The sequence below is a fragment of the Haematobia irritans genome, chromosome 4, assembly GCF_050003625.1.
Source record: "Haematobia irritans isolate KBUSLIRL chromosome 4, ASM5000362v1, whole genome shotgun sequence".
Taxonomy (NCBI): Eukaryota; Metazoa; Arthropoda; class Insecta; order Diptera; family Muscidae; genus Haematobia; species Haematobia irritans.
The window spans coordinates 45222499-45249561 of NC_134400.1; the positions used below are offsets into that span (position 1 = coordinate 45222499).

The 27063-nt window shown below is 36.7% G+C and overlaps 2 protein-coding genes across 5 annotated transcripts in view; one reads left to right on the top strand and one right to left on the bottom strand.

Moving 5' to 3' along the window:
* Positions 1-21866, top strand: part of LOC142234061 (ATP-binding cassette sub-family G member 1) — a 109612-nt gene extending 87746 nt beyond the window's left edge. For all 4 annotated transcript variants that reach the window (XM_075305140.1, XM_075305139.1, XM_075305138.1 and 1 more), the window contains exons 3-8: positions 4747-4876; positions 14815-15359; positions 15431-15874; positions 20688-20804; positions 20886-21142; positions 21207-21866. In XM_075305140.1, the coding sequence (XP_075161255.1) occupies positions 4747-4876; positions 14815-15359; positions 15431-15874; positions 20688-20804; positions 20886-21142; positions 21207-21548 (1835 nt within the window). In that variant the 3' untranslated portion in view covers positions 21549-21866. The remainder of the gene's footprint in view (positions 1-4746; positions 4877-14814; positions 15360-15430; positions 15875-20687; positions 20805-20885; positions 21143-21206) is intronic.
* A 1223-nt stretch (positions 21867-23089) lies between these two features.
* Positions 23090-25153, bottom strand: RIOK1 (RIO kinase 1). Its single transcript, XM_075305265.1, has 2 exons — positions 24963-25153; positions 23090-24902 (listed from the first exon to the last, which is right to left on the bottom strand). The coding sequence occupies exons 1-2, from the start codon at positions 25020-25022 to the stop codon at positions 23160-23162; spliced, it is 1803 nt and encodes a 600-aa protein (XP_075161380.1). The 5' UTR covers positions 25023-25153; the 3' UTR covers positions 23090-23159.
* Positions 25154-27063: the final 1910 nt, after the last annotated feature.

The window sequence follows — 27063 nt, forward strand, 5'->3', positions numbered from 1 at the left end:
GTTTGAGAAGGAGCCGCTTTGGAGTTAGTCGATAAAAAAGACATACCGGCTAAACCTAGAGCACATGCATGGATACCGGCAAACCCTCCTGATCCTGAGTCAATACTAGAGAGACTAAAAGAATGTAACCCAGATCTTCCAACCGCCGATTGGAAGGTTGGTCGTTTGGATGAGGTGGATGGACCAAGACGACATGCGGTGTTTATATTAAACATAGAGTCGCTGCCACATTTAGCCCAGACCCAAGGACACGTAAGTTATGGCTTTCATGATATCCATATGAAGGTATACAAAAGCGATCAGCCAAAGGATTCCGTAACGGACAAGCCTCCGGTAGAGTCAGCAGTGAAAAAATCTCCTAGCGAAGCACAAGGAGACATAAAACCTGCAGACTATGTCGAAAATCATATGCGGGAAGTTTCTACAGGCTCAAACCTCACCAAAGCTGAACCGCGGATTGTTGCGAGAGTCACTGAGATCTGTGAAGAGGAAGCCCTTGATGACTCAATTGAAGCGGCTGATGTGACGGTGGTTGAAAATTTGGATGGTTCTACGGTTCCTCCAGATAAATCTTCACCATTGTAAGGCCGCTTGTGCTGTCTTAAAAGTTCTCCTGATGAAAGGAGACATAGATATAGTTCTTATTCAAGAACCATACATATGTAAGAACAAGATCTGTGAATTAAGCACTCCGGGTTTCAAACTTTTGCATAATACCGGTAACGATATAAATCGAGCATGTACAATTGCTAAAAACGAACTAAACTTGTTTCTGCTTCCTTCATTGAGCAATGCAGGCACTGTCGTAGCCAGTCTAGAGATATCCACATGCAAATATTGGGTATCTTCGGTCTACATGGGACATGATAGGGAGATGCCACCCTGTGCCGTTAAGACTTTAGTTGAGGAGTCACTAAAAACAAAGACAAAACTCATTATGGGATGCGATGCAAATGCACATCATAGTATTTGGGGAAGTAGTGATACTAATGCAAGGGGAGAGTCGCTAATAGAGTTTATTTTGCGTACTAACCTGGTAGTTTGCAATAAGGGAGATGCACCAACCTTCGTCACCAGGAACAGACAAGAGGTTTTGGACGTCACGTTGACCTCTCCGGAACTGAATGATAAGATATCTGAGTGGCAAGTTTTGAGGGAACATAGCTTCTCAGATCATTGCTACATCAGTTTCAGATTGGCTGTTCGTACTTCAAAGACCATATTTCCGCCAAATATTAGGAAAGCTGATTGGAATAGGTATAGGGAATCGTTCAATTTGATGATACCGGAAATGCCGGAGACAAATATGAGCACTGTGCAAGCTATCGAACACGCAGTGGAGCGGATTACTAAGGCCTTCAACATTTCACTGAAAGCTGCTTGCCCTAGAGGACTTGTTTAGATAAAGTTCAGCGTATGGCGAGCTTATGTATCTCAGGCGCATTTAGTAAGACAGGAACAGACTCCCTTAATGTCATGCTACATCTATTGCCTTTAGACATTTTGGCCAAACAGTCAGCTGCAACAACGGCTGTGCGGTTGCGCGAACTATCGCTGTGGTCGGAAAAAATGTACGGTCATAGTTCGGTCCTCAAAGTAATGCCAGATGTGCCTAACGTAGTGGATTACACCCTGGCAAAACCACTTTTAGACAAAAAGTTTGAAACTCTAATTCCCAAAAGTGAGGCGTGGTGTACACAGACCCCGGGGAATAAAAGATATATAGATTTCTATACTGATGGCTCCAAATTGAATGAACAAGTGGGGTTCGGAGTATATTCTAAAGATCTGGAAATTCGAATAGCGAAAAGATTACCTAATCACTGTAGTATTTTTCCGGCTGAAATATTGGCAATAAGAGAGGTGTTGAATATATACTCAGACAGTCAACCTGCAATAAAATCCTTGGACTCGGTGTTCCTTAACTCGAAAACGGCCATAGACTGCCGCAAATCTCTCAACGAGATGGCTGAGCAGTACAATATTCACCTAATATGGGTGCCTGGCCATAGGAACATACCGGGGAACTGCGAAGCAGATGTGTTAGCAAGGCTAGGAACTACCCTACATATTCCAGGGGAACTAGAATCTGTTGGTATGCCTCTGGCCACCTGCAAGCTCTTACTGCGTGAGAAGGCTGTTATGATGGCCAATATTCGATGGGAAAACTGCAAGGGTTGTAACGACACCAAGCAAATATGGCCCCATTTAAACTTAAACCGCACACTAGATATGCTAGTGTTCTCAAGGCGTCAGATAGCACTCCTGATATCTGCTATAACGGGTCGCTGCCTGATAGGCGAATTTGCAAAAACTATAGGTGCGAAGTATAATGACTATTGTATAAGCTGTCATGATGTGGAGGAAAAGGAATCAATTACACACCTCTTGTGTGGGTGTCCTGCTTTTTGTGTAAGGCGTAAGCGAATTTTAGGAACATATAGCTTTAGATTACTGGCTGACCTGGAAAACGTTAACTTCAGCAGTTTGTTAATGTTTTTGGAGCAATCTGGTTGGTTCCACAAAAGTAAATAATAGAGAAGGTTCAGTGGTTAAGACTAGAAGTGCCCATATGTAATAGGTACTAGAGGTCTGCACCATTCCATTTGTAAATGCAGAGTACACGTGTACTTGCTACATGAGTACATCTATTTGAGAGAGTCGCAAAACTATTGGTACACATTTTAATGAACACCAAAAGCCACGAGTAACTTCTTGTTGCTACCCTGATGTCTTCACTACCAACAAACACATATTCCTCTTTCTCTCTTATTGAAGAGTACTCAGAGTGATCACGTCGAGTATGTTGCGAGAACAAAACTTCATAGAGTACTCCATGTACCACGTGCAGTTTCAGAAATACATAAAAACAGTTACTCTCCATAATATATGTTTTGGTTTGTTATAAAGAACGGCAAACGTTAAGGTAAGTGTGTGACATACATAAATATATGAAATATGTGATATACATATATATCTATGATTAATAATAATGGAAAGTTTTGCTTCGCACATAACTGAGAAATACTTGTGGTACCACGTGAAGTGAAGAGAATCCATGTTGTACTTTTTCTCAAGTACTTACATTTTTATTGTTCCTTTTCTTCGGAACACATATTGTTTCGGATAAGTACTTGGTGGTATTTGACAAGCAAGTGTTCTCTTCACTTCACTACTTGCGCTCTGAGAGAAAGACAGAGTATGTACTATATTCGACAGCGAATTGCATACATGTAGTGAAAAGTTATTCGATGCAGACCTCTAATAGGTACTTTTAGTTAAATGTGGTATCACAATGGACTGAATCGTCTAAGTGAGCCTGAAATTTAATCGGACTGCCACTTTAACCTAACCTAACCATACCAGGCAGGTCTGAACAGGATTCATGAGGATACTATAGGTGAAGCGACCACCATCCACAGCACCGGAGGAAAGAGACCTCTCACGGTAGACAAGAGTAGTTTTGGCCGAACTAAGATCAGGCAATTGCAGCTGCCTCAATACCTCCCTATGACTGATTGACAGCAGCGTAGCTGACGTGTCTTGTGGTAATTAAGGGCCACACGACATGCGTCGCCTATTCGTTTGACAAACCTACTCACCTCACTACCAGATCACCCTGGAAGCATCCCATAGAGACATCTTAAATACATACATTACCAATGAAAATTTCCATAGGATTGCAAAAAAGGAGATATTAGTACAAAAACCACAGTTGTACATAGGGTTGCCAGACGATGATTGCCGAAATTCGGGACATTACGCCCTACATTTCGTGGTTTGTCGGGACAAGCAAAAACTATCACATTTTTCAAAATTAATTGCCCATATTTCATCACTTGGTAAATTTGCATAATGGCACAGTCGTTATTGTCTGCAGACTTTGAAATTCCTAAATATGTTGGAGCCTCTGAAACTTTCTCCCAACATGGCTGTGATGATTTTATATAAAACGTACAGATTTTTGGGAAAAATTGTTTTTTAAAAATGGCATTTTACTTTCGGTTTTGGCAAATAAACGTAAGCTCTAAAGTGACAATCGTGCCTTTCGATACTGGGAATTTGGATATCGCCATGGACATGGTTTTGGATATATTTCGCATCAGAATTGAGGATTGCTATAGTGTCACTAAAGAATCTACGGTAGTGATAGGGATAAAATCGAACTTTGAAATGTTGGCAGGGGTACAGACTTGACTTATAATTTGTAAAAAAAAAATTGAAAAACGTGAATTTGAAATAAAATTAGATATTTTTAGCGTATTCTTTTTTTACATTTACTGCTCAAGTGACAGCTGATGATTCGAAAGACATTGATTCAATTTGTTTCTCTTAGTGATGAGATGAAATGCTACAAAATCTTTAAAAAGTGTGAAAATCGAAAACCAAAAATATTTTTGAAAGCGATTTAATTTCAAATCGTTTTCTTTTCTAAGAAATGAAAAAAATGAAAACATATGCCTTGAGTAATTGAAATTCATGGATTTTTGGCAAATTTTGTGAAATCTTCGGGACACTTCCTGGAGACGAAATTCCGGGATAATCCAGGCGAATTCCGGCCATCTGTCAAGCACAGTTTTACATGGCAGTATAGCGGATTTTGAAAGAGATTTTGTTAAAGTTCTCTACGAACCAGCTGATATTTTCCTCTTGAAAATCTACTGAAATCTATTGTTTTCTTTATAATTAAAGTTCTTAAAAACAGGATCGATTTTAACAAAATTTCTTTAATTTTTATATTTTCAGTTCAAGTGATAGGGGAACGTAATATTCTGAATGGCGTAAGTGGGAGTTTTCGCAATGGTCAACTATCCGCTATTATGGGTCCATCGGGAGCCGGCAAGAGCAGTCTTTTAAATGCCATTTCAGGATTTGTGTAAGTTTGAACATGAACATGGATATAACAATCATTTAATTTAAAATAAGAAAATTACGACGATTGGCTTCGTTTCGCCAAATTTTAATATCTATTCTAATTCATTGGGATTTTTTAAGCTTGTCGCTTTTATTATTTAGGTGGCGAAAAATGTACATGTTCATGAGGGGAAAATGATTTTCCTGTCGTGATCAATAGACTCTAGCGTTTTTAGCTTGAAATCACTACCAAAGTGAGTAAAGTAAAGAAAAACTCTTTTGTTTTCAGTGTACTTAATGTATACCTTCTGCATGAGAGTTTGATGATTGAATATGTAAACAAAACCGTATCGATAGACGTGGATTTCTTATGGGAAATCAAAAGTATATGACGCCTAGCGCCGTGTCGCCAAATTGAAATTTATTCTAATGGCTTGGCGGAAAATGGGATAGTGTTGCCACTGATTTTGTCCAATGATGTTCTCAAAACAAGAATAGACCTGTTTTCTTTTAGTACTCGATGTAACTTTTGTATGAGCTATCCAGAACATCTTTGCACTGGTGTTTTTTTTTTTTTCTTTTTTGATTGTTTTTGAACACATGATGTCAGTGTTGCAAATTTTTGGACGTGGCCTGGATAAACGAGTAGTTCGTTTTCTTTCAATCCCTCACGGCTTGGGTTTCCAGTACTAAAAGAAAACAAACCTAATATACTCATTCCGGGAACAGATGTGGTACACATCTATATTCATTGAGTTAGTCGCCTTCATTATAGTCAATGTCTGGGGAAAGATAACTCGTGACTATTCTAAACATTGGAAGATCATTCAATAACATGATTTCAAGTTTAACAATCAAGCCATTATCAATTTTATATGTCTATAATGGACGATGCCCTAACGATAACACCTGATTGAACCACCCTAGCCCTGGGCAATATTCAAAACTATGTAAACAAGGGCGCTTTTTAAGAAGGAGAACCTCTACTTTGGACTTTAGCTATCCCCAGGGCCGTCTTTAACCTTTTAGAGGACCTGGACATATTAGTACAATGGGGCCCCTATGACTTTGACAGAACATTATTTATTATTATGATGAAGACAACAAAAATTGTCGAAACGTTGGGAACAATGCAAAAAATAAATCTTTTTATTTGCGGAAAACAACCTTAAGTCTGAACATTATTTTGTTATAATAAACAACAAACAAATAGATAAACAAGGTTTATATTGCTACTCGCATTAAGCGAATAGATAAATGTAATATTTGTCACAAATGTAACTCCCTTAGCATTCACAGATTAATGATTAAACATCTTTTAAGAATTCAATTATATTAGAATTCAAAAAATTTCAATTTATTAATTCTTTTGTAAAAAAATACGAAAAATTTAAATAATAATCTATCGATGGTTGATGGCACTTTAAACCAGCAACTGTAACGATAAAACAAAATCGATTAGAATACGCGACAGAGCAGAGCAACTTTAAACGACTTACTTCTTTTAAAACTTTTTACGACTCAATCATCTTTTCTCATGGACATCAGAAGTTGGCGTTAGGGGGACTGGCATCAGAGTTGCCGCCTAATTTATGTCGTTTGAAGAGGAACCCTTCCAGATTTGAGACAGGCAAAATCGTTTGGTTAGTTTAAGGTGGCAGTCCGATTAAGTTTCAGGCTCACTTACTACATTTCGATAAGGCAAAATCGTTAGTCACTTCTTCAAATTCTATGCTTTTAGCACATCACATCCCAGAAAAAATTTGAAGTACTTCTAAGGGCACAACTTAAAAAGCACTTTCAAAAAATGTCCTCCAAAGATGTTCTTTATTTTAACTACTCAGGAAGTTCTTTTAATTCAATTTTTTATAACTCGCTTTTTTTCATATTTTTAAAGGGTAATTTGAACTTTTTTGTTTCAAATAGGTTAAAACCAGAGTAAGGATTAATAAAATGGTACAAATTATTTAAATTTTGTAAAAAAAAAAATGCTAAATCCATTCTATAAAAATGGCGTATTTTTAGAAATATTTGAGGTTAAAAGTTTCGAACAAAATCATCAAAAAATTATAAAAAATTGTTTTTTGGCAAAATATCAGATTGTTTTAATTGGATGTACCAAAACATTGAATTCGGACCACACCTTTAGAAGTGAAGCAAACGCAGTGCACCGGCTGTGGAAATGGTGGACATCCGTCCTATGACAAGCCCGTGTTAAATTAATCGCTTCTGTGCCAATTTTTCATCACTTCCGGATCCACATCTTCACTACTTTTTGGCGACTATGGGATTCTATGGACATCAGCGATCTCCCTAATCTTAATCTCTCTTGGAACATTGTACATCTCTATTCATTTTTAGTTTGGAGAAGGAACTTTCCCCACTGCAGTTAGTAACCATCATGCTTAAAAAGATTCTCATTGCGATTACATTTGGAAATGTGTCGTCAATGTTGTTTTCTTCCAAGAGTTGATATATTTATCAACTCTTTACCCTGTTCCACACTGTGGAACAGGGTATTATAAGTTAGTGCATATGTTTGCAACACCCAGAAGGAGACGAGATAGACACATGGTGTATTTGGCAAAAATGCTCAGGGTGGGCTCTTGAGTCGATATAGCGATGTCCGTCTGTCCGTGAACACATTTTTGTAATCAAAGTCTAGGTCGCAGTTTTAGTCCAATCGACTTCAAATTTGGCACAAGTATGTGTTTTGGCTCAGAATAGATCCCTATTGATTTTGAAAGAAATCGGTTCAGATTTAGATATAGCTCCCATATATATATTTCGCCCGATATGGACTTATATGGCCCCAGAAGCCAGAGTTTTAACCTAATTTGCTTAAAATTTTGCACAAGAAGAACAATTAGTACTGTAGTCAAGTGTGCCAAATTTTATTGAAATCGGTTCAGATTTAGATATAGCTCCCATATATATCTTTCGCCCGATATGGACTAATACGGTCCCAGAAGCCAGAGTTTTACCCCAATTTGAAATTTTGCACAGGGAGTAGAATTAGCATTGTAGCTATGCGTGCCAAATTTGGTTGAAATCGGTTCAGATTTAGATATATCTCCCATATATAGCTTTCGCCCGATTTACACTCATATGACCACAGAGGCCAATTTTTAACTCCGATTTAGTTGAAATTTTGCACAGGGAGTAGAATTATCATTATTGCTATGCGTGTCAAATTTGGTTGAAATCGGTTCAGATTTAGATATAGCTCCCATATATATCTTTCGCCCGATTTACACTCATATGACCACAGAGGCCAATTTTTAACTCCGATTTAGTTGAAATTTTCTACAGGGAGTAGAATAAGCATTGTTGCTATGCGTGCCAAATTTGGTTGAAATCGGTTCAGATTAAATTATTATACGATTTTATAATTTTTTTTTTAATTTTTTTACCTTTCGCCTGGACGGAGAATCGAACCGCGGACCATACAATTTGTAAGCCAACACACTAACCACTGAGCTATGTACCTGTATGGTCATCAATAGATAAATATCCATATAAGTTATATTTATATAGCATATCCTGCGGCGCCCACGAGCCGATTAAACAAAGTTTATTTAACAGAAAAATACATTTAGTTGGGCACCGTGGAGCAGTGGTTGCTACGTCCGACTTGCATGCCAAGGGTCGTGGGTTCGATCCCAGCTTCGACCAAAGTTTTTTTTTTTTACATATATTCCAGATATGGTCGGCAGATTCCGAAAAAATGTTCAGCATTACATTCCGCTATATTAAATTTTTTACTATGAACTGTAAAATGTGTCTTATTAAAGACCTAAAGTCAGAAAAGAACAGTGTTTGATATAAACGAAATGGACTGTGTGTTGTTTCAAAAATAACTTTTTGTTATTGAAAAAATAAAAATTTTGTAACAAACGAATTTTTTTGGTGATAAAAGTGTATACTTCTCGAAGCAATTCAAAAAACTCTAACAAAAGAAAAACGTTTCGGGTACACGTTTTCCAAACGTTTTTTTTTTTTCTTTGCGTGTAGGGGGCCCATATTTATCACGGGGCCCTGAGCACGTGCCCAGAGTGCCCTGTGGGAAAGACGGGTCTGGCTATCTCGTGATATTATGGTAATCATATGTATGATATATAATATAATCATATGCTAAAAATGCATACATTTTAGATTACATAGATGATGCTTTTCTCTCCGCGAAAAATTATATCATTTCCAAAGAATACTTTTCTGACAATTTTTTTTATTTGTTCATAAAGAATCAGTTCCAAACATTAATATTCTAATCTAATAGTGGGAAATTGTAAAAAGAAAAATCAAAGGGAGCGTAAATGTGTTCTTATTTTCTTTATTTATGCCAAATCTATACTGCACAGTGGTACCAAATCGGTTTTTTGGAATTATTTCTGCAAAATTTTGAATTTGTTTCTTTGTGAGGAAGCTGAAGTGATTTCGTCTAAGTTTTCAAATTTGTCCCTTCGTATTATATAAAATTTACAAATGGCAAGCACCCAGCAAAACAAATGCAAGTTGTTATAAAGCCCTATATTTCAGGCTCACTTAGACTATTCAGTTCATTACAAAAAAAGAGAGCTGTCTCAAATACCTTTCTAACAAAATGCTCCAAAAATTTGCACTAAACTTCACTATCTCGAAAAAATAGTGAATCTCTGTAAATATACGCTTATATGGGGGCTATACCTCAATCTGAATCAATTTCGACCAAATTTAGCACCCTTGACGATACGGGGCCATATAAGTACAAATCGGGCGTAAGATATATATCTAAATTTGAACCGATTTCAACTAAATTCGGTATGCGCTAGAATATTAATTAAGCTACCTGTGCAAAATTTCTAGTAAATCGGAGTGAAACTTTGGTTTCTAAATCTGAACCGATGTTTAATTTACTCACAGCCTTCATAAGTTCATCATATTTGACATGAATCCTGTAAAGATATGAGGACGGCGGAGGAAAGCTGCCCGCAAAGTTTTTATTCATTCCACGAGCGCCCTCCTTAGCCAATACATCTGCTTCTTCATTTCCAATTATTCCACAGTGCCCAGGTACCCAGCACAGAGTTACATTATGCTGTTCAATGAGAACCAGGAATGGAAAATGCAGTACTATTTTCAATACTTTTTCACCCTGGTCAGTACCGTAGTACCCCCGCGAATGATTTAGTACGTTTTGTGTAGACATTTTTGAGCCGATATCAGATTCATGGTACAATAGTTTTGACAAAATATGTCAATATTTTGAGAAAGTCTTTAACAAACTTATTTGCTAATAGAAGAAAGAACATTTGGAAAAATCTTACCAAAAACATATTATTTTGCAAAAATTTATTTCTTCAGAAAGTTTTGTCAAAATTTTATTTCTACAGAAAATTTTGTCAAAATTTTATTTCTACACGGATGAAAAAGACTGTTTTTCATATGTTTGGCTATAAACATCATATGTTTGGAACACAAATTTTTAAACACAATATTTTTGAGTGCAAGCATATAATGTTCATAAACTAGCATAACATGTTTGGGACATATATGTTAATATGTTACAACATATTATGTTTGGGACATAAAATGTTAATATGCTTGGATGCAAACATATATTAATTTAGAAATAGCCTATAAACATATATGTGTTTAGTAGCTTGGAGCGCTATTTAACAGGGAGCGATATTGAATTAAGTTGGTGGTTGTTGCTTGTTATTACAAAATTAACATTTTATGTTTCCTTGGGCAATTGATCAGCTACTTCTTTGATCCTTACAAACTGTGTGGTCCGCTGTTCGAATCCCCGTCCGGCAAAAGGTAAAATTAAATAAAAAAGATCATACAATTGAATAATTTTTTCTACAATGTTTGTATTACAGAAAAAGGTGCTAAGAACTAAATATTTTATTTCTATAGAAAATTTTGTCAAACTTTTATTTCTATAGAAAATTTTGTCAAAATTTTATTTCTATCGAAAATTTTGTCAAAATTTTATTTCCACTGAAATTTTTGTCAAAATTTTGACATTGAAATTTTTGTCAAAATTTTATTTCTATAGAAAATTTTGTCAACATTTTATTTCCATTGAAATTTTTGTCAAAATTTTAGTTCTATAGAACATTTTGTCAAATTTTTATTCTTATCGAAAATTTTTTCAAAATTTTGTTTCTATAGAAAATTTTGTCAAAATTTTATTTCCATAGAAAATTTTGTCCAATTTCTTATTTATTTTGTTACAGAAAATTTATGAAGTACCCAGAATTCTACCAATTCTGCCAACTGTGGCAACCGTGATTACAATACTACGGTAGTAGTAAAATTGAGGAGTTGATCAAGAAAATGTTATTTGAGTCTATAGAAGCTTTTCACAATTTTTTTTTCTGATTCAATCACGAAATTAATTGATCCAATTAATTTTTTAATTGAAATGTCTTCAATAACAGAAATGATAGTATCAATTAAAAAATTAATTGATCCAATTAAAAAATTAATTGATACTATTAATTTTTGTGATTGATTTTTTTTTTCAATTAAAAAATTTGTTCAATCAATTAAATTTTCAATTGAATATTTTTTAAAGCTCAATTAAAATTTTAATTGGAAAAATTTTCGTGAAATTTTTTCTGTGTTGACAATAATCCTCCAATGTTGAAATTTAGTGAAAAGTACTTTTTCGCCATTTTCCATCTCTGATGAGAACCCTAAACTAGAGGTGTGCGCGTAAGTGAAATTTCATTCACACTCACGCACATTCACGAAGCAAAATGTTTGTTCACGCACGCTCACGAAATGTAAACCGGTACTCACGCACGCTCACGCACGAACTACATTTAAGGACTCACGCTCACGCACGATTCACGACAAATTCACGAGACTCACGACATTTTCCAACCGGGAAAGAGGAAAGGTAACAAAATTAATAAATAGAATATAGTTTGACAGCTAAACAGAATTCAGTTATCATATCAGAAAGAATTAAATCTTGATTTTTTCGTGAGCGTGATTTTGCAGAAATTTTATTCACGCACATTCACGAACCGATTTTATTTCTCACGCACGACATATTATTTTTAGTCCCATTCACGCACATTCACGAAAGTTTCTTCAGATTTTCTTCACGAGTCACGTGATTCACGCGTGTCACTACAGTTTCGTGTCACGCGAACACCTCTACCCTAAACTCAGGTCATCGTATAAAGAAATTTTAGTTCTAAATATAGAAATTTCGTGTCTAATGAGAACTTAGTATTATTATGTCGAAAAATGATACCAAAATAACCCGGACTGGATTGCACAGGGGGCTATGTTTCTCTATATTTCAATTCTAGTTTGTATTTTGTCATTAAATTTGATAAAAGACGCGTCACGGCTTTCCTTTTTGTATCAAAATATCCCGAGTAGGATTGTTCAATGGTCCGGTTTTATAAGAATCAAGGTTTCCGATTTTATAACCGTGGTCCGATTTTATAAAAATCAAGGTTTCTTTAGCGCTGCTTTATGTGTACAATTCAGAATTGTGCTTGTATTTTTGATCTAGGTACGACCTTATTTTCTAAAAGTGCGCTTCTTGGCCTTTCTTACGATACCAGATTTTTTGCCATAGTAAATGTATTACTGGTCAAAAGTAATTATTTTCAGGCTCACTATTCAGTCCATTGTGGTGACACATTAACTAAAAGTACCTATTACTTATGGGCACTTCTAGTATTAACTGCTGAACATTCTCGATTATTTTCTTCTGTTGAATTTTAACAATATAACTGTCCAGCAGACCTCATTTCTAAACTGATATCCTACGTTAACGTTACTGATCAAAATTTTTTTGGCCATGTTTTCCATAAAAACATATGGTTATTAAGCAAACACTGACCGAAGTGCGAGGGGAAAAAAGCGGAGTGATCGATGCTTCGTACTTTAGGAATATACGCACGAAAATTTATTTTGCGGTGTCTGTCACACCACTATGTCAGCTACAGAGGGTTAAGTTAACGTTTTCCAGGTCCGGCAGTAATTTAAAGCTATATGCAGGACACTCACACAAGAGGTATTTAATTGATTCCTTTTCCTCCGCATCATGACAGTCATGCAGTAGTCATTATAGTTTGCGCCAATAGTTTTTGCAAAATCGGCTATCAGGCAGCGACCCGTTATAGCAGATATCAGAAGTTGGAAGATCCGGGTTACATTTCTTTAGTCTGTTTCATATTGACTCAGGATCAGGAGGGTTTGCAGGTATCCATGCATGTGCTCTAGGTTTAGGCGGTACGTTTTTTTTCGACTATCTCCAAAGCGGCTCCTTACCAAACTTCACCAATTAGCGGACCTCTGGTCCGCAAATGCGATTAATTTAAATCGTCCTTGATACCATCCACCATCTTGCACCTTTTTAGCACCTTTTAGTAGACACCAGACATCGCGTTCTCAATTTCCCCCCATTTTTGCTTTGGAACCATACCGTCCAATGCTCCTCTATTAATGATAGTCCTCACAAGACTGTCTTTTGCAGCTGAGACAAACAATCTTTGATCCCGTTTGGAAGATGGCAGCTCATCCGGCAATCGTTCCCTTTTTCCAGCTTCAAGAATTCCTTGAGTCCATTTTAAGGAATCGCTTTGCTTAGCCGACAACGTGCTTGGGTCGACTGATCCTAATTTCTTTAGAATAAACAAAGCATTTCTGCGATCCTTGAATCTCTTTCGCGAGGGATTACCTCCTTTTGATGTCGTTACCTTAGAAAAGGTTCGACTTGCCAAAGTGTCGCCCGCTGTCGACTAATTGGGCCTAATTCTTGCTCATTGCCCAAATTTATAACTTCAGTCGATACCCGTCCACTGGGCCCTGAAGTTAGCAACCCAGTGGATGACTTTGAATTTCGCTGCATGGTCGACACAAATCCGATTGGCACGCTTGATTTGTGTCATATTCCATAATCTAAGCTAACATAACCTTCTATCTCCTTGACGGAAAATGGGATAGTGTTGCCAACGCTTATCCATTCTTTGAACTTATCACTAGGTATTGTTGTTGCCTGGCCACGGGGAAATTCTTTTTTCTTGGAATAACTCCACAAATAACAAGACATTACATGTTTTTATTCGAATTCAATGTTTAGAATTGAAAAAGCATGTATATAGACAACAAAAACACTCAGAAAGAAGAAAAGAAGAAATTTGGCCAACATGGTTGTTTTATTTGGTCGTCTCGGAAAAGTGATTCACCTACTGCCTACACTAACAGAAAAAATTACGTTCCAAAATCGTGAACGGACGGTAACAAAGTGAAACGGAAATGTTCACGAAAATTCAAAATGCAATGTTCGCGGTTTCGTCCACGGGCGTTCACGATTTCATGAACGGCTTTAGTTTCTTTTGGTCATGAAAACTCTTAGAATTTTGGTTAGACGTTCTTGTTGCAACTCCGTCGGTGGTGCTATGCGCTAAGGCGACTGTTACCGTGTTTGAGTTCGGGTTGCGATAGCGGATTTTTCTATTTGTTTTACTGATTCGTAACGTTTACGTTATCAGATCATGAACGTTTGACACCGCCTGTTCTCCTTTTGAAACCACATACGTTTGATTCACTTTCATGAACGGATAGTTTTGAAATGAGCACGCCGTTCATGAGTCTTTCTAAGGGTGTATCGCTATGGTTATATTTACACTCTTAACTTCACGGACATATTCTCTTTTTCGCTGTTCAGTTACTCGATAATTGAGGATTATTTGGCCAAGGACATATTCTCTTTGCGACCGCCATGGAAAAATCGCTTCATGAAAAAATACAACGATAGCGACTGTCGATGGGCGACCATTTATTTAAGACTATGGAAATCTGGACCGAATAGCGTTTTGTGTACAAATTTGTTTGTCCATTAATGTTCTCCAAACGTCAAGTTACTCTTAAGTCACCTTCAATTATCTTTTTGTATTTAATACTTTTAGCTAAAATTTACATATTTTACTCTGCCAATTTCAGAACTTCAGGTGTCAAGGGTCACATCAATATCGATCGCAAAAATTCCTGTTATATTACCCAAGAAGATAATCATCAAACACTACTCACCGTCTATGAATTAATGAACCTTTCCTGTGATCTCAAATTAAAAAGGAATAAGCAACAGAGCAAAGATCAATATATAAGAGAAATTCTCGAAAGTCTTAATTTAAATCATAGGCGCAATGTACATGCGAATGATTTAAGTGGGGGCGAAAGAAAACGATTATCTGTGGCATTGGAACTGGTGGCGAATCCTAAAATATTTTTTCTAGATGAACCGACCAGTGGTTTGGATGAGGTAACCGCTGCTCAATGTATTCGTCTTCTTCGATCTTTGGCACAACGTGGTCATACCGTTGTCTGTACCATACATCAACCGTCAGCGACAATTTTCAATTATTTCGACAATGTCTATGTTTTGGCTAAAGGTAGATGTGTGTATCAAGGATCACCAAGGGCTTTGGTATCGTATCTAAGATATGCCGAGAAAGAATGTCCCACATATTACAGTCCTGCGGATTATAGTAAGTGAAAATTTTAATAGAATTTTCTTTCATTAACGAAATGCGATAAATTTTTCGTTTCTTTTTTTCAGTCATCGAATTATGCGATTTTGAAGATCCTCAAATGATACCCCAACTAAGTGATTTGGTGAACAATGGAAAATTATTGTATACGGCCCCGTGTGATTTGGAATGCTCCACTAATTATAAAATTCCGCTAAATTACGGCGATGATACGAAATGTTTTCGTCAAGCCTTGTTCTCTTTCTTCCCAGAATCCCCAAAATCTAATGGTTTAGCTTCTATGTTTACCATGAATGCAGCAAATGGCAATAATCTCTTGAATAATGGAAAATCGATGGTAATGGATCAAGCTCGAACGCTTATGAAGAGCTTGTCGCCCGATAAGGATGATCATGTATCAAGCTTTCAACAATTCACAGTTTTATTCCATATTCTGTTTTTGAGAATATTACGAGCTCGCATTCCAATAGTTATACAAGTACTTCATCACATAACGGTGGGATTACTTTTTGGTGAGTTGAATTTTTTTCGATTGGAATTTTTTTCAGATGCATATGAGTGTGTAAATATAACCATAGCGATAGGCTATGGTTATATTTATGGTTATAGACGTAAATACATGTTTACGTCTATTGCTTATGGGAAGCCAAAAATTCGCGTGATGGTATTCCTTGGCCGCCTTTACTGCCCGGATCACATGCCCCCGACTGATGACCATAGGGAAGCTGTCCTGCCTGAGTGCACGGAAGACTCGCATTATGCTTGTACGATCTGCTATTTAGGGTACTCGACGAACTGTATGCAGAAAACATTTGCTAGACGGGTATCATTTTTCGGAATTTGTCCCCTAAAAACGAAATAGAAATTTTAGTTTTTCGTTTGGGGTTCGAGAGGTTCCGGATCGTAGACCACAACCGTTTGGATCCAATACCCTCCAAAAATCCGATAGACTTCTCCAAATGCTTGCGCCACTTCTCCCACAGCCGGTCGATATATTTAGCGAAACTCGGGATCTTGGGATCAGCTGGATCTGCCTTAGTGAATTTCCGTCTGCAAGCCCGACATGACTCTGGACCTGACATCCCTTAAGAATTTAGTGAGCCAAACTCGTACTCAGTCAACGAGGTATTTAGCTCCCAGTAGCTTTACCGAAGTTCACAAACGTTCTCTTCTCTGGAATAACGATGTCTGTTCCAAAGTCAATATTTACTGTGATCGGGAGGTGGTACATGCCATGTTGTCTGTGCCACGAGGTCAGAGCTATCCATGGTGAAGTTAGGGGAGCTTCGGCAAGTGGCCGTTATGCGTGTCGTGTAGCCTTCATTTATGCACCGGAGTACGGGATCGGTTTAGCTACCTTAGTGAATTTCCGTCTGAAAGCCCGACAAGACTATGGACCAGATATACCATTATTTACGGACGGACTCTGACTTGTTTGTCGTGAAAATGTGGTGTGTGTCGGTGAGAGGGGATGAGTCATGGCAGGTGATGTGGGATTTTTTAGCCACAGTATGAGATGGCCTCGCTATTGTGACTGCAGGTACACTGAAAAAAAAGCATGCCCGGTTCCAAAGATTTTGTCTTTACTTTAAAAAACTTTGGTATTGATTCCGAGCCAAAGAAGCGGAGAATACAAGTAAGGATACTTTTAAGACACAATTCTCTTTTAAATTTGGGTTTTGTGTACTTGCTTCTAGGAAGCATATTTTAATTTTTCGCTTTCACATCTTTTTTCTTCATATGCTATCAAAGTCCTTTAAAAACGAGTTAACGACAACTTTATTTTCCAAATTAAGACTCGACTTCCAGTAGAAATTATGCTATGTTTCAAGTAAAAAACTTCTTTAAAATAAAGTTTTGAAAAACATGTCCTATATTTGAACGATTTTTTGCTTTGTAGTCAAGATACAAAAAGACAACTAATTTAAAGACAATTTCATTAAATCTAAAGAATATTTCTGAATTATTAAAGTCAAGTTGACGTTAGCCCAAACATTTTTTCTTTCATGTTATGATACCCATTTTTAATTCAAAACGCTTAATTATAAGGACAATACGACTTCATTGAAAAGTTTATCGACTTTTGGACAAGGAAAAAAACTTTATATTAGAGAAATACGTCTTCTATGCTAAGCAAAATTTGCATTCGTATTTTAAAGACACGAAATCTTTGACCTCACGACAATATTTTTTTCAGTGTAGGGGAGACATGGGGGCGGGCGCACACAAGTGGGACTCATGAATGCAGGAGTGTATTCTCCTACATTCTTGGATTGCTTTCAATATCAGACTGGCCGGCAGATTCTGCCCAGGAAGGAAAAAGGGATGGGGATTGGAATTTGGGATGAGGAAAGGGTTTGGGTTGCCATATGTACTTGTATTCCCATGGAGGGATTGCAGTCCTTGGACAAGGTGGTGTTTCTTGCGTCGACTCCGGTGCGTAGGACCGACTGCTGCGAGCTTATTGGTATATTCTAGTGGTACCTTGATTCTTACATTTGTATTAATGTAAATTATCGCAGGGAAACTTCTACTGAAGACTGTCATCCACAATCGAATTACTTGGGTTGCGGTAACACTTGCCGATGGCAAGGTATCTTAAAACTTCCTAACACTGTAATATATACCACATAGTCCATACGTGTTATATATTAAACTAAAAAAGGCCGATTAAATACGTATATTTTTTTGACAACATTTTCTATAGAAGTAAAATTTGGAAAATATTTTCTATAGAAATAAAATTTGGATAAAATTTTCTATAGAAATAAAATTCTGACAAAATTTTCTATAGAAATAAAATTTTGACAAAATTTTCTATAGAAATAAAATTTTTACAAAATGTTCTATAGAAATAAAATTTTGACAAAATTTACTATGGAAATAAAATTTTGACAAAATTTTCTACAGAAATAACATTTTGACAATGTTTTCAATAAAAATAAAATTTTGGTAGATTATTTTTGGCTCGAGTGGCAACCATGATTATGAACCGATAAGGACCAATTTTTGTGTGATTGGGGATCGCCTATATACAACTATAGACCGATATGGACCAATGGGTGCCGCGCGAGATCACATTTGACCAAAAACAACAACGTGTTGATGATTCTGAGCGGTGTTTGCAGCTGTAATAACCCGAGTTTTTCCGTCGATATGTGATAATGGATGAAACATGGCTCCATCACTACACTCCTGAGTCCAATCGACAGTTGGCTGAGTGGACAGAGACCGGTGAACCGTATCAGAAGCGTGGAAAGACTCAAAAGTCCGCTGGCGAAGTAATGGCCTCTGTTTTTTGGGATGCGCATGGAATAATTTTTATCGATTATCTTGAGAAGGGAAAAACCATCAACAGTGACTATTATATGGCGTTATTGGAGCGTTTGAAGGTCGAAATCGCGGCAAAACGGCCCCAAATGAAGAAGACAAAAGTGTTGTTCCACCAAGACAACGCACCGTGCCACAAGTCATTGAGAACGATGGCAAAAATTCATAAATTGGGCTTCGAATTGCTTCCCCACCCACCGTATTCTCCAGATCTGGCCCCAGCGACTTTTTCTTGTTCTCAGACCTCAAAAGGATGCTCGCAGGGAAAAAATTTGGCTGCAATAAAGAGGTGATCGCAGAAACTTAGGCCTATTTTGAGGCATTCAGGCATGTTATAATTCAGTTTGACAAAATTTTCAATAGAAATAAAATTTTGACAAAATTTTCTATAGAAATAACATTTTGATGGGGATCGGTTTATATGGGGGCTATATATATTTATGGACCGATATAGACCAATTTTTGCATGTTTGTTAGAGACCATATAATAACACCACGTACCAAATTTCAGCCGGATCGGATGAAATATGCTTCTCTTAGAGGCTCCGCAAGCCAAATCTTTGGGTCCGTTTATATGGGAGCTATACGTAAAAGTGATTCGATATGGTCTATTTGCAATACCATCCGACCTACATCAATAACAACTACTTATGCCAAGTTTCAAGTCGATAGCTTGCTTTGTTCGGAAGTTAGCGTGATTTCAACAGACGGACGGACGGACATGCTTAGATCGACTCAGAATTTCACCACGACCCAGAATATACATATATATACTTTATGCGGTCTTAGAGCAATATTTCGATGTGTTACAAAAGGAATGACAAAGTTAATCTATATGTTCTTTAGTACTGAATATGGTGTGTATTGGTTTATGTTTTGGTATAGTCCCATATAGACCGATTTCCAGATTTGAGTTCATGGGCTTTAAACCCCCGCAATTTTTCTCTGATTTTCCTGAATATGGGTATATAGAAATATTTTAAGACCACAAATAGGTATAGCCCCCATATAGACCGATCTTCCGATTTGAGTTCATGATCTTCAAGAAACCGTAGTTGTCATTCGATTTGTTTAGGACCACAAATAGGTATGCTGAATATGGTGTTTATCGATATAGGTTCTGGTACATAGATTCGACTCCTTGGACTTCTAGTAACCGTACTTTTTACCCAATTGTCTGAAATTAGAAATCTTGAGGTATTTTAGGCCCACAAAGACATGTGCCGAATTTAGTTTTTTTCGCTCCATTTTTCGTAACGGCTTATTTCCTTGTTCTCATTTGAATGGGGGTAATTATTCGATTTCAAACCATCATTTCATCATTTTCTTGCACGTTTATACGAGTTGTTTAAGATTCGTCTAATACTCAAACAAAACTTGTTCTTATAAGTCCAGAATCCGATGTAGTTTCCATATGTAGAAACTATAAATTTAACTTCCGCAAGTGTACCATTTAAATCGATCTTCTTGAGGTAGTAGATTTGATCAAATCCACCTGCAATTCCAAACATTTTAAAGTAACCTGATGCTACGCAGAGTTTTCCAAGGAAACTGTTATATTTGATTTATGGTGGTGAATATTTAAAATTGGGTGCGGCCGGATTAACTATCGGGAGCCACCGTGGTGCAATGGTTACCATGACCGCCTTGCATACACAAGGTCGTGGGTTCGATTCCTGCTTCGATCGAACACCAAAAAGTTTTTCAGCGGCAATGTGGAACGCCGTTCGGACTCGGCTATAAAAAGGAGGTCCCTTATCATTGATCTTTATATGGAATCGGGCAGCACTCAGTGATACGAGAGAAGTTCACCAATGTGGTATCACAATGGACTGAATAGTCTATGTGAGCCTGATACATCGGGCTGCCACCTAACCTAACCTAACTATCGGTACCACCTAACCTAACCTAACTATCGGTACCAAATAACACCGAATTGTACACATGTAATATTCATTTTTTCACATGCCTTTGTTTTTTTATTTTCTTTCACAGGTATTTTGTATTATAACAAAGGAAATCAAGGGTCGGAATTTTTTGGACACCTAAAATATTGCATTAGTGTTATTGTTATGATTGCCTATACACAGATCATATTACCAGTGATAACATGTAAGTATTGCTAGAAGTGCTTACAGAACTTCTCTTGTTGTTGTGGCTCGGCCAGATAAATCACTCATATTTCTTTCTTAGATCCCCTCGAGGTGAAAATCGTAAAGAAGCAAACCTTTAATCATTGGTATTCTCTGCCCAATTACTTTCTGGCATTATGTATAAGCCGAATGCCCTTACAAATTCTCTATAATATCATGTTTTTAACTGTAAGCTATTGGATGACTGGCTTTCCGGCTCAATGGTGGCGTTTTGCAATTTTCATTGGTGTAGGCATAATGGTATCGTTTGTGGCCGAAGGTATGGGACTTACAATTGGAGCTGCTTTTAGCATAACTGTGGGTAGTAACAAAATATACTGCGCTTCTATTGATCCAACATTTTCATACTATTCTCTTTCAGAATGGTTCCGTAATTGGACCCATGAGCATTGCCGCATTTATGGGATTAGCTATCTATGGATTCGATTTTGCTGCCCAAATATCTCCAGCGATGGATTGGTTTATGACAATTAGCTTTATGCGTGATGGAGTTGTGGCCTTGATCATAACTCTCTTCGGATATGGTCGAGAAATTTTGGAATGCAATGAAATGTATTGCCACTTTAGTGATCCACGGGTGTTGCTGAAATTCTTGCAGTTGGATAAGGTCACCGTATTGCATCAATTTGCGTACTTATTTATATTGTTTCTTATATTTAGAGTTTTGTTATTTGTATCATTGTGGAGACGTTGTAAAACATAGACCCCAAAAATCGAATTTGTTATTTTTTTATGTTGTAAGTTTCGGTGCGATATATTCTAGCTGTGGGGTTGACTTTCTACTGTGATAATTAAGATATTTTATTTTTTTACTATGTACAAAAAACAAGAAAACATAGGATGAATACATTCAAAGGGTTTGAATCCATTCCTGGAGAATAATACATTGTTTGCTCCAAAACTCAATCATCTTTAAAATAATTGTATGATATTTCTAAAACATATGGTGTATTTTGTAAACTAAAATAATCTCAATATTTGTATATACAATAGATTCGAATAAAATTATTGTTAAATATAAGCGTTGCATTACACATTTTTATATGAAACCTGGTACTACATAAGATTGGCTAAATGTATTCCTAGGATACACCCTGAATCTGCTTAGCAGAATCAAAGTTTTGCTATTATAAATTTTCAGAGTTTTCCTATAGAAAAATATTATTCAGCCAGGCTTAATAAAAGTTTTCCTAAAAGAAATCAAAGCTTTCCTATAGAAAACCTTATTCAGCCAGGCTGAATCAGAGTTTTTCTATAGAAAATCTTTTTCAGCCAGGCTGAATCAAAGTTTTCGTATAGAAAACCTTATTCAGAGTTTTCCTATAGAAAACTTTATTCAGCCTGGCTGAATCAGAGTTTTCCTATAGAAAACCTTATTCAGCCAGGCTGAATCAGAGTTTTCCTATAGAAAACCTTATTCAGCCAGGCTGAATCAGAGTTTTCCTATAGAAAACCTTATTCAGCCAGGCTGAATCAGAGTTTTCCTATAGAAAACCTTATTCAGCCAGGCTGAATCAGAGTTTTCCTATAGAAAACCTTATTCAGCCATGCTAAATCAGAAATTTTCTATGCCAAACCTTATTCAGAGCTATGCTGAAAGAATTTCTATACAAATCGTTATTCAAAACCTTATTCAGGCAGGCTGAATCACAGTTTTCCTACTGATATTGGGAGCCACCGTGGTGCAATGGTAAGCATGCCCGCCTTGCATACACAAGGTCGTGGGTTCGATTCCTGCCACGACCGAACACCAAAAAGTTTTTCAGCGGTGGTGACATTTCTGAGGGTTTCAAAGCTTCTCTAAGTGGTTTCACTGGAATGTGGAACGCCGTTCGGACTCGGCTATAAAAAGGAGGTCCCTTGTCATTGAGCTTAACATGGAATCGGGCAGCACTCAGTGATAAGAGAGAAGTCCACCACTGTGGTAACACAATGGACTGAATAGTCTGAGCCTGATACATCGGGCTGCCACATAACCTAACCTTCCTACTGATAACATTATTCAGGCAGGCTGAATCAGAGTGTTCCTACAGAAAACATTATTCAGCCATAGAAAACATTATTCAACAACGCTGAATCAGAGTTTTCCTATAGAAAACCAAACTCAGCAAGGCTGAAATGGATTCTAGCAGGCTGAATTAGTTTTTCTATTCTAAGCTTATTCAGCCAGTTTGATTCAAATTATTATAAAAAATGTTTTATTGAGCTTGCCTAAATTTCCATGAAAAAAAAAAAATACACAACTTTGTTAAAATAATTGTATATTTACATATCCATATGTACCAATTTCTATAGAATTTTCTTTAACCCTAGATTATTTTTTGGCACTGCCAACTTTTTCTTTCCTCTTTTTGACATGCTTCTTTATTTTCACTTTACGCTTTTCGGCCTGAGCTTCTTTAACAGCCTTTTTACGGGCTTTTTTACTCTCTGGACTTTCGTCACGAGGTCTTGCAGAATTCTTGAATTTGGAATCGTCACCATCTTCATCATCAGTTGAAGCATCTGATTCTTCTTCCTCGTCCGCATCATCGTCAATAACTTCCTTTTCATCACCACTAGCAGTTTTCTTAAGATTTGTTTGATTCTCTTTACGTTCTGTGTCTGTGAGTATGGAGGGCTTTTTCTGAACTTCCAAATTTTCATTGAGGCCAGTAATTTTGCCATAAATCAAATTCTGTTTTTCTCCTTTCTTTGCCTTGTCCACATCTCGTTCGAAGTAGCGCACCTCGTCCAAACGCTTGGGAATAAATGTTTGTTGCCACACAGCCTCATCAATTTTCTCTTGTGCAGTTATGGCTTCAAAATCACGATCTTTAATTTTTTCAGATATCTTTTCTAAACAGGCCTCCATATTTTCCTCGGTAATAGTTTGATCGGTAATAAAATCGAATAATTCTTTCACAGTCATTGTTGCCACCGATTTTTTGCGGAAAAATTCCGAAACATTTGTACAATCCTTACGCAAGAAGTCAAAGGCATGCGGATGATCGTGTTCGACAGATTGTGAGACATCGATGATAATAAGTTGGCCATCTTGTACTAGGATATTAAACTCGGAAAGATCAGCATGCACCAAACGACATTTGTTATATATTCTCCACATCAGAACCACACAATCGCGATATAATTCACGAGCTTTGGAGGTGGTCAGTTCAACATCTTTCAATTTGGGTGAAGGCCAACCATTTTTGCCACAGAAACGCATAACCAAAACATGGGATCTAAGTAAAATTGGTTCCGGAACCGGGACACCAGCATTAAACATTCTCAAATAATTTCTCATTTCTTTTTCGGCCCAGGTTCGTACCATTTTACGTGGATTACTACGGCAATAGCCATGTCGAAATCGAAATTCGCCACTCACGTATTTGTCGCGATCTTTGAAAACTAAAATCGAGGTTTTGTAGATTTTTATGGCGTATTCGTCATCAGTATCTCGAGCCACAGCATGATACACATTAGCCTCTTTGCCTGTGGATATACAGCCATTGATTTCCTGTATTAGACCACGATTCAATAACTTGAAGAGAATCATGCGTGTGCGTGGATCCATAACTTGTTCTGCAGTTGCACGGTCATGCTTATCACGGATTTTCACTTTATTGTCTTGCTTTGAACCAAAGGAAACTAAACGATTAGCTGCTTGAGCCGACATATTAGTGGTTGGATCGTATTTCTCAACATTAATTCTAGCCGAGTAACGAGTGAATAATTTCTCATTGGGTTGATAGCTGCTTACACGTTGTGATGCTTTTTGGCTAGAACCCCCACCTCCACCAGTATTTGAGTTTAAAGCCAAATGTTGATTATGGGCATTTTGTTTTTGAAAGCCTGCATAGTTCTCTTCATAATAGTAATCATCGTCATCGCCATAATCATCAATGCCCTCCTCATTGTCATAGTCGAAGCCATCCAATTCTTCATCTTCCTCATCGCTGATCAAAATTTTCTCCTTTAAATCATCATGTTGTTGGGAATCCTTCAATTGATCTTTTAAATCATTAAATATTTCATTTTTCACTGTAAGGTTTTTAAATTCAGCCACTAAATTATCCTGTAAATTTAAAAATTTATATTGAAATACTTTGTAGTGCGATTCACGGAGCCCACTTACTTTGAAGGGGATGCCTTCTTCATCCTCTTCTGCATCACTGAATTGATGTAATTCTGTCATGACTAGGTCTTTACTCCTCCCAATAATATGTCAAAATTGAATGTAAAAATGTTTGGAACTAGATTTTTTCCCAAAATATTTTAAGCAATACCTTCACACGTGTTTATGTTTACATTCATTTCCAATAACACAAGTAGAACGAATACAGCTGATTTTGCCGCCGAGGCACATTCATATCGTTCGGCGAACACGAAAACTTTGAAGACGCCAGAGAATTGTTACACTTGTATCGGTATTAGCTCCGTTCGAGAACCCGATATATTTTGATAATTATTACAAATTTTTACTGGAAGTCGTTCGTTTATACCAAAACGCCAGCAAAAGAGAGCCAGAGAGAGAGACTACATTTTACAGTTATGAGATAGAGAAATTGCAAGTTTTTGCTAGAGATTTTTCTCCCAGTAAAATCTTGCCAGCTGGTTCTTGATAACAAACAAAGTATCAATACAATGTACATGTTCGGCAACTACGATTGGAAGTTAAATATACAGGATTCGTTTTTTGTTTTCAATGTTTTAGCAGCTGAAATTTTCAATGTGCAAATAGTTACTGGATACCGTTCGTGTACTTTTCAGCAATTTTAAGCAAAGAGTGTAAAATACACTCTTACTCTCTTGCAAGTTTTTACTGGATATTTTTTACTGGAAAAGTACGCGAACAGACCTATTATAGCCAAAAACACAAACATTGGGAAAATATATGAACTCAATGCGATTAGAAACATAATTCAAATTGTGGAAAAATCAGAAATATAATTCAAATTGTTGAAAAACCAGATATTCCAAAGAAATTGCACCCACAACTGAGGGTAAAAAATAGTAAGAGTACTTAATTTAATTTTCGGGAGGAATCTGTTCGCCCTAATACTAAGATCGTGTTTTACAAGTTCAATATACCATTAAAGGTACAGTAAATAACGGATATATGCACATCTTGTATTAAAAACGTATACAAGAAAGTTTGTTTGACGAAGTTGCAAAAAGCATTAATTATTTATTTTTGGTAACAAGTGATAAGCCAAGTAGAGAACAAGCTAGAAAAGTACTGTTCGTTTAAAAACATTATATGATTTTGGCTATGAAATCTGCAACACTGAAACCATTTTGTACAATCGGAGAGATGAATCAATCGTTCAAATCCAAGAAAAACATATTTTATATTCTGCTAAACGATTAGCTAATTAATAAAAGGAACTAAATAAGGACCATTGGAAAAATACAAACAGATGTTTTTTTAATTTATTTTAAGGCGGAAAATGTGCTTTTTTTTGGTCAACCTCACGATGCCGTCAGTGCATGTTCTCCCTCAGCCACCATAGAAAGGGAAAAGCTCCAGGAAACTAGATGAAGATTTTTATACTTCCTCCTCTGATTAGATTTCGAACCTTCTAAGACTATTGCCCATATGAAAAATAATTTATTGACAGTTTATCGAATGAATTTATATGGCAAAAGTAAGCTTGAAGTTTTCTTTAACTTTTTTTTATGTGGGGGTATGTCGATGCTGATTTACGTCAAATTAATAGTATTTTTAGCACAATGTGGTTGGTTCAAGAGAAGAAAATAAAAAAAAAATAATAACCTAACCTAATAGTATCACGAAGTCTCAGGGAAAAATTCTTTATTTTTGCATTTGGGAATAATCCCCATACCTTTGATATTCGCAAGTTCGACCTTATCCCTATCGATCTTACTCGTGCATCTTCACATAATGTGAATAAAAATGGGTGTATTAGGTTGTTCCTTAAAGGTGAGTACTATGTTCGCTTTTCGCGTTGAAATTTTCGTGGTTACTTTATTAAAACAGCTCAATACAAAGCAGATAAATTGACTCAAATGATGCGCAGTTTCTTGTTCCTCTAGATTTCGACAAGACGTTACAGGAAGTTTGTTATCAATTATAACTTTGATTATTTAAAGAAAAGTAATCGGGAAAATAAAGTGGTTTTCAACTCGAAAACCGAACATAGTACCCACCTTAAGATGCAAACTAGCTTGCGGAATTTAACGCCACTAAGTAGCAGCATTTCTTATGGGAAGAA

What these genes read in the sequence shown, in the direction of transcription:
- RIOK1 (XM_075305265.1), bottom strand. Translation starts at nt 25,022, where the DNA reads ATGACAGAATTACATCAATTCAGTGATGCAGAAGAGGATGAAGAAGGC. An exon ending in AAGAAGGCATCCCCTTCAAA is followed by an intron (nt 24,903 to 24,962) that starts GTAAGTGGGCTC and finishes TTAAATTTACAG; the next exon opens with GATAATTTAGTGGCTGAATT.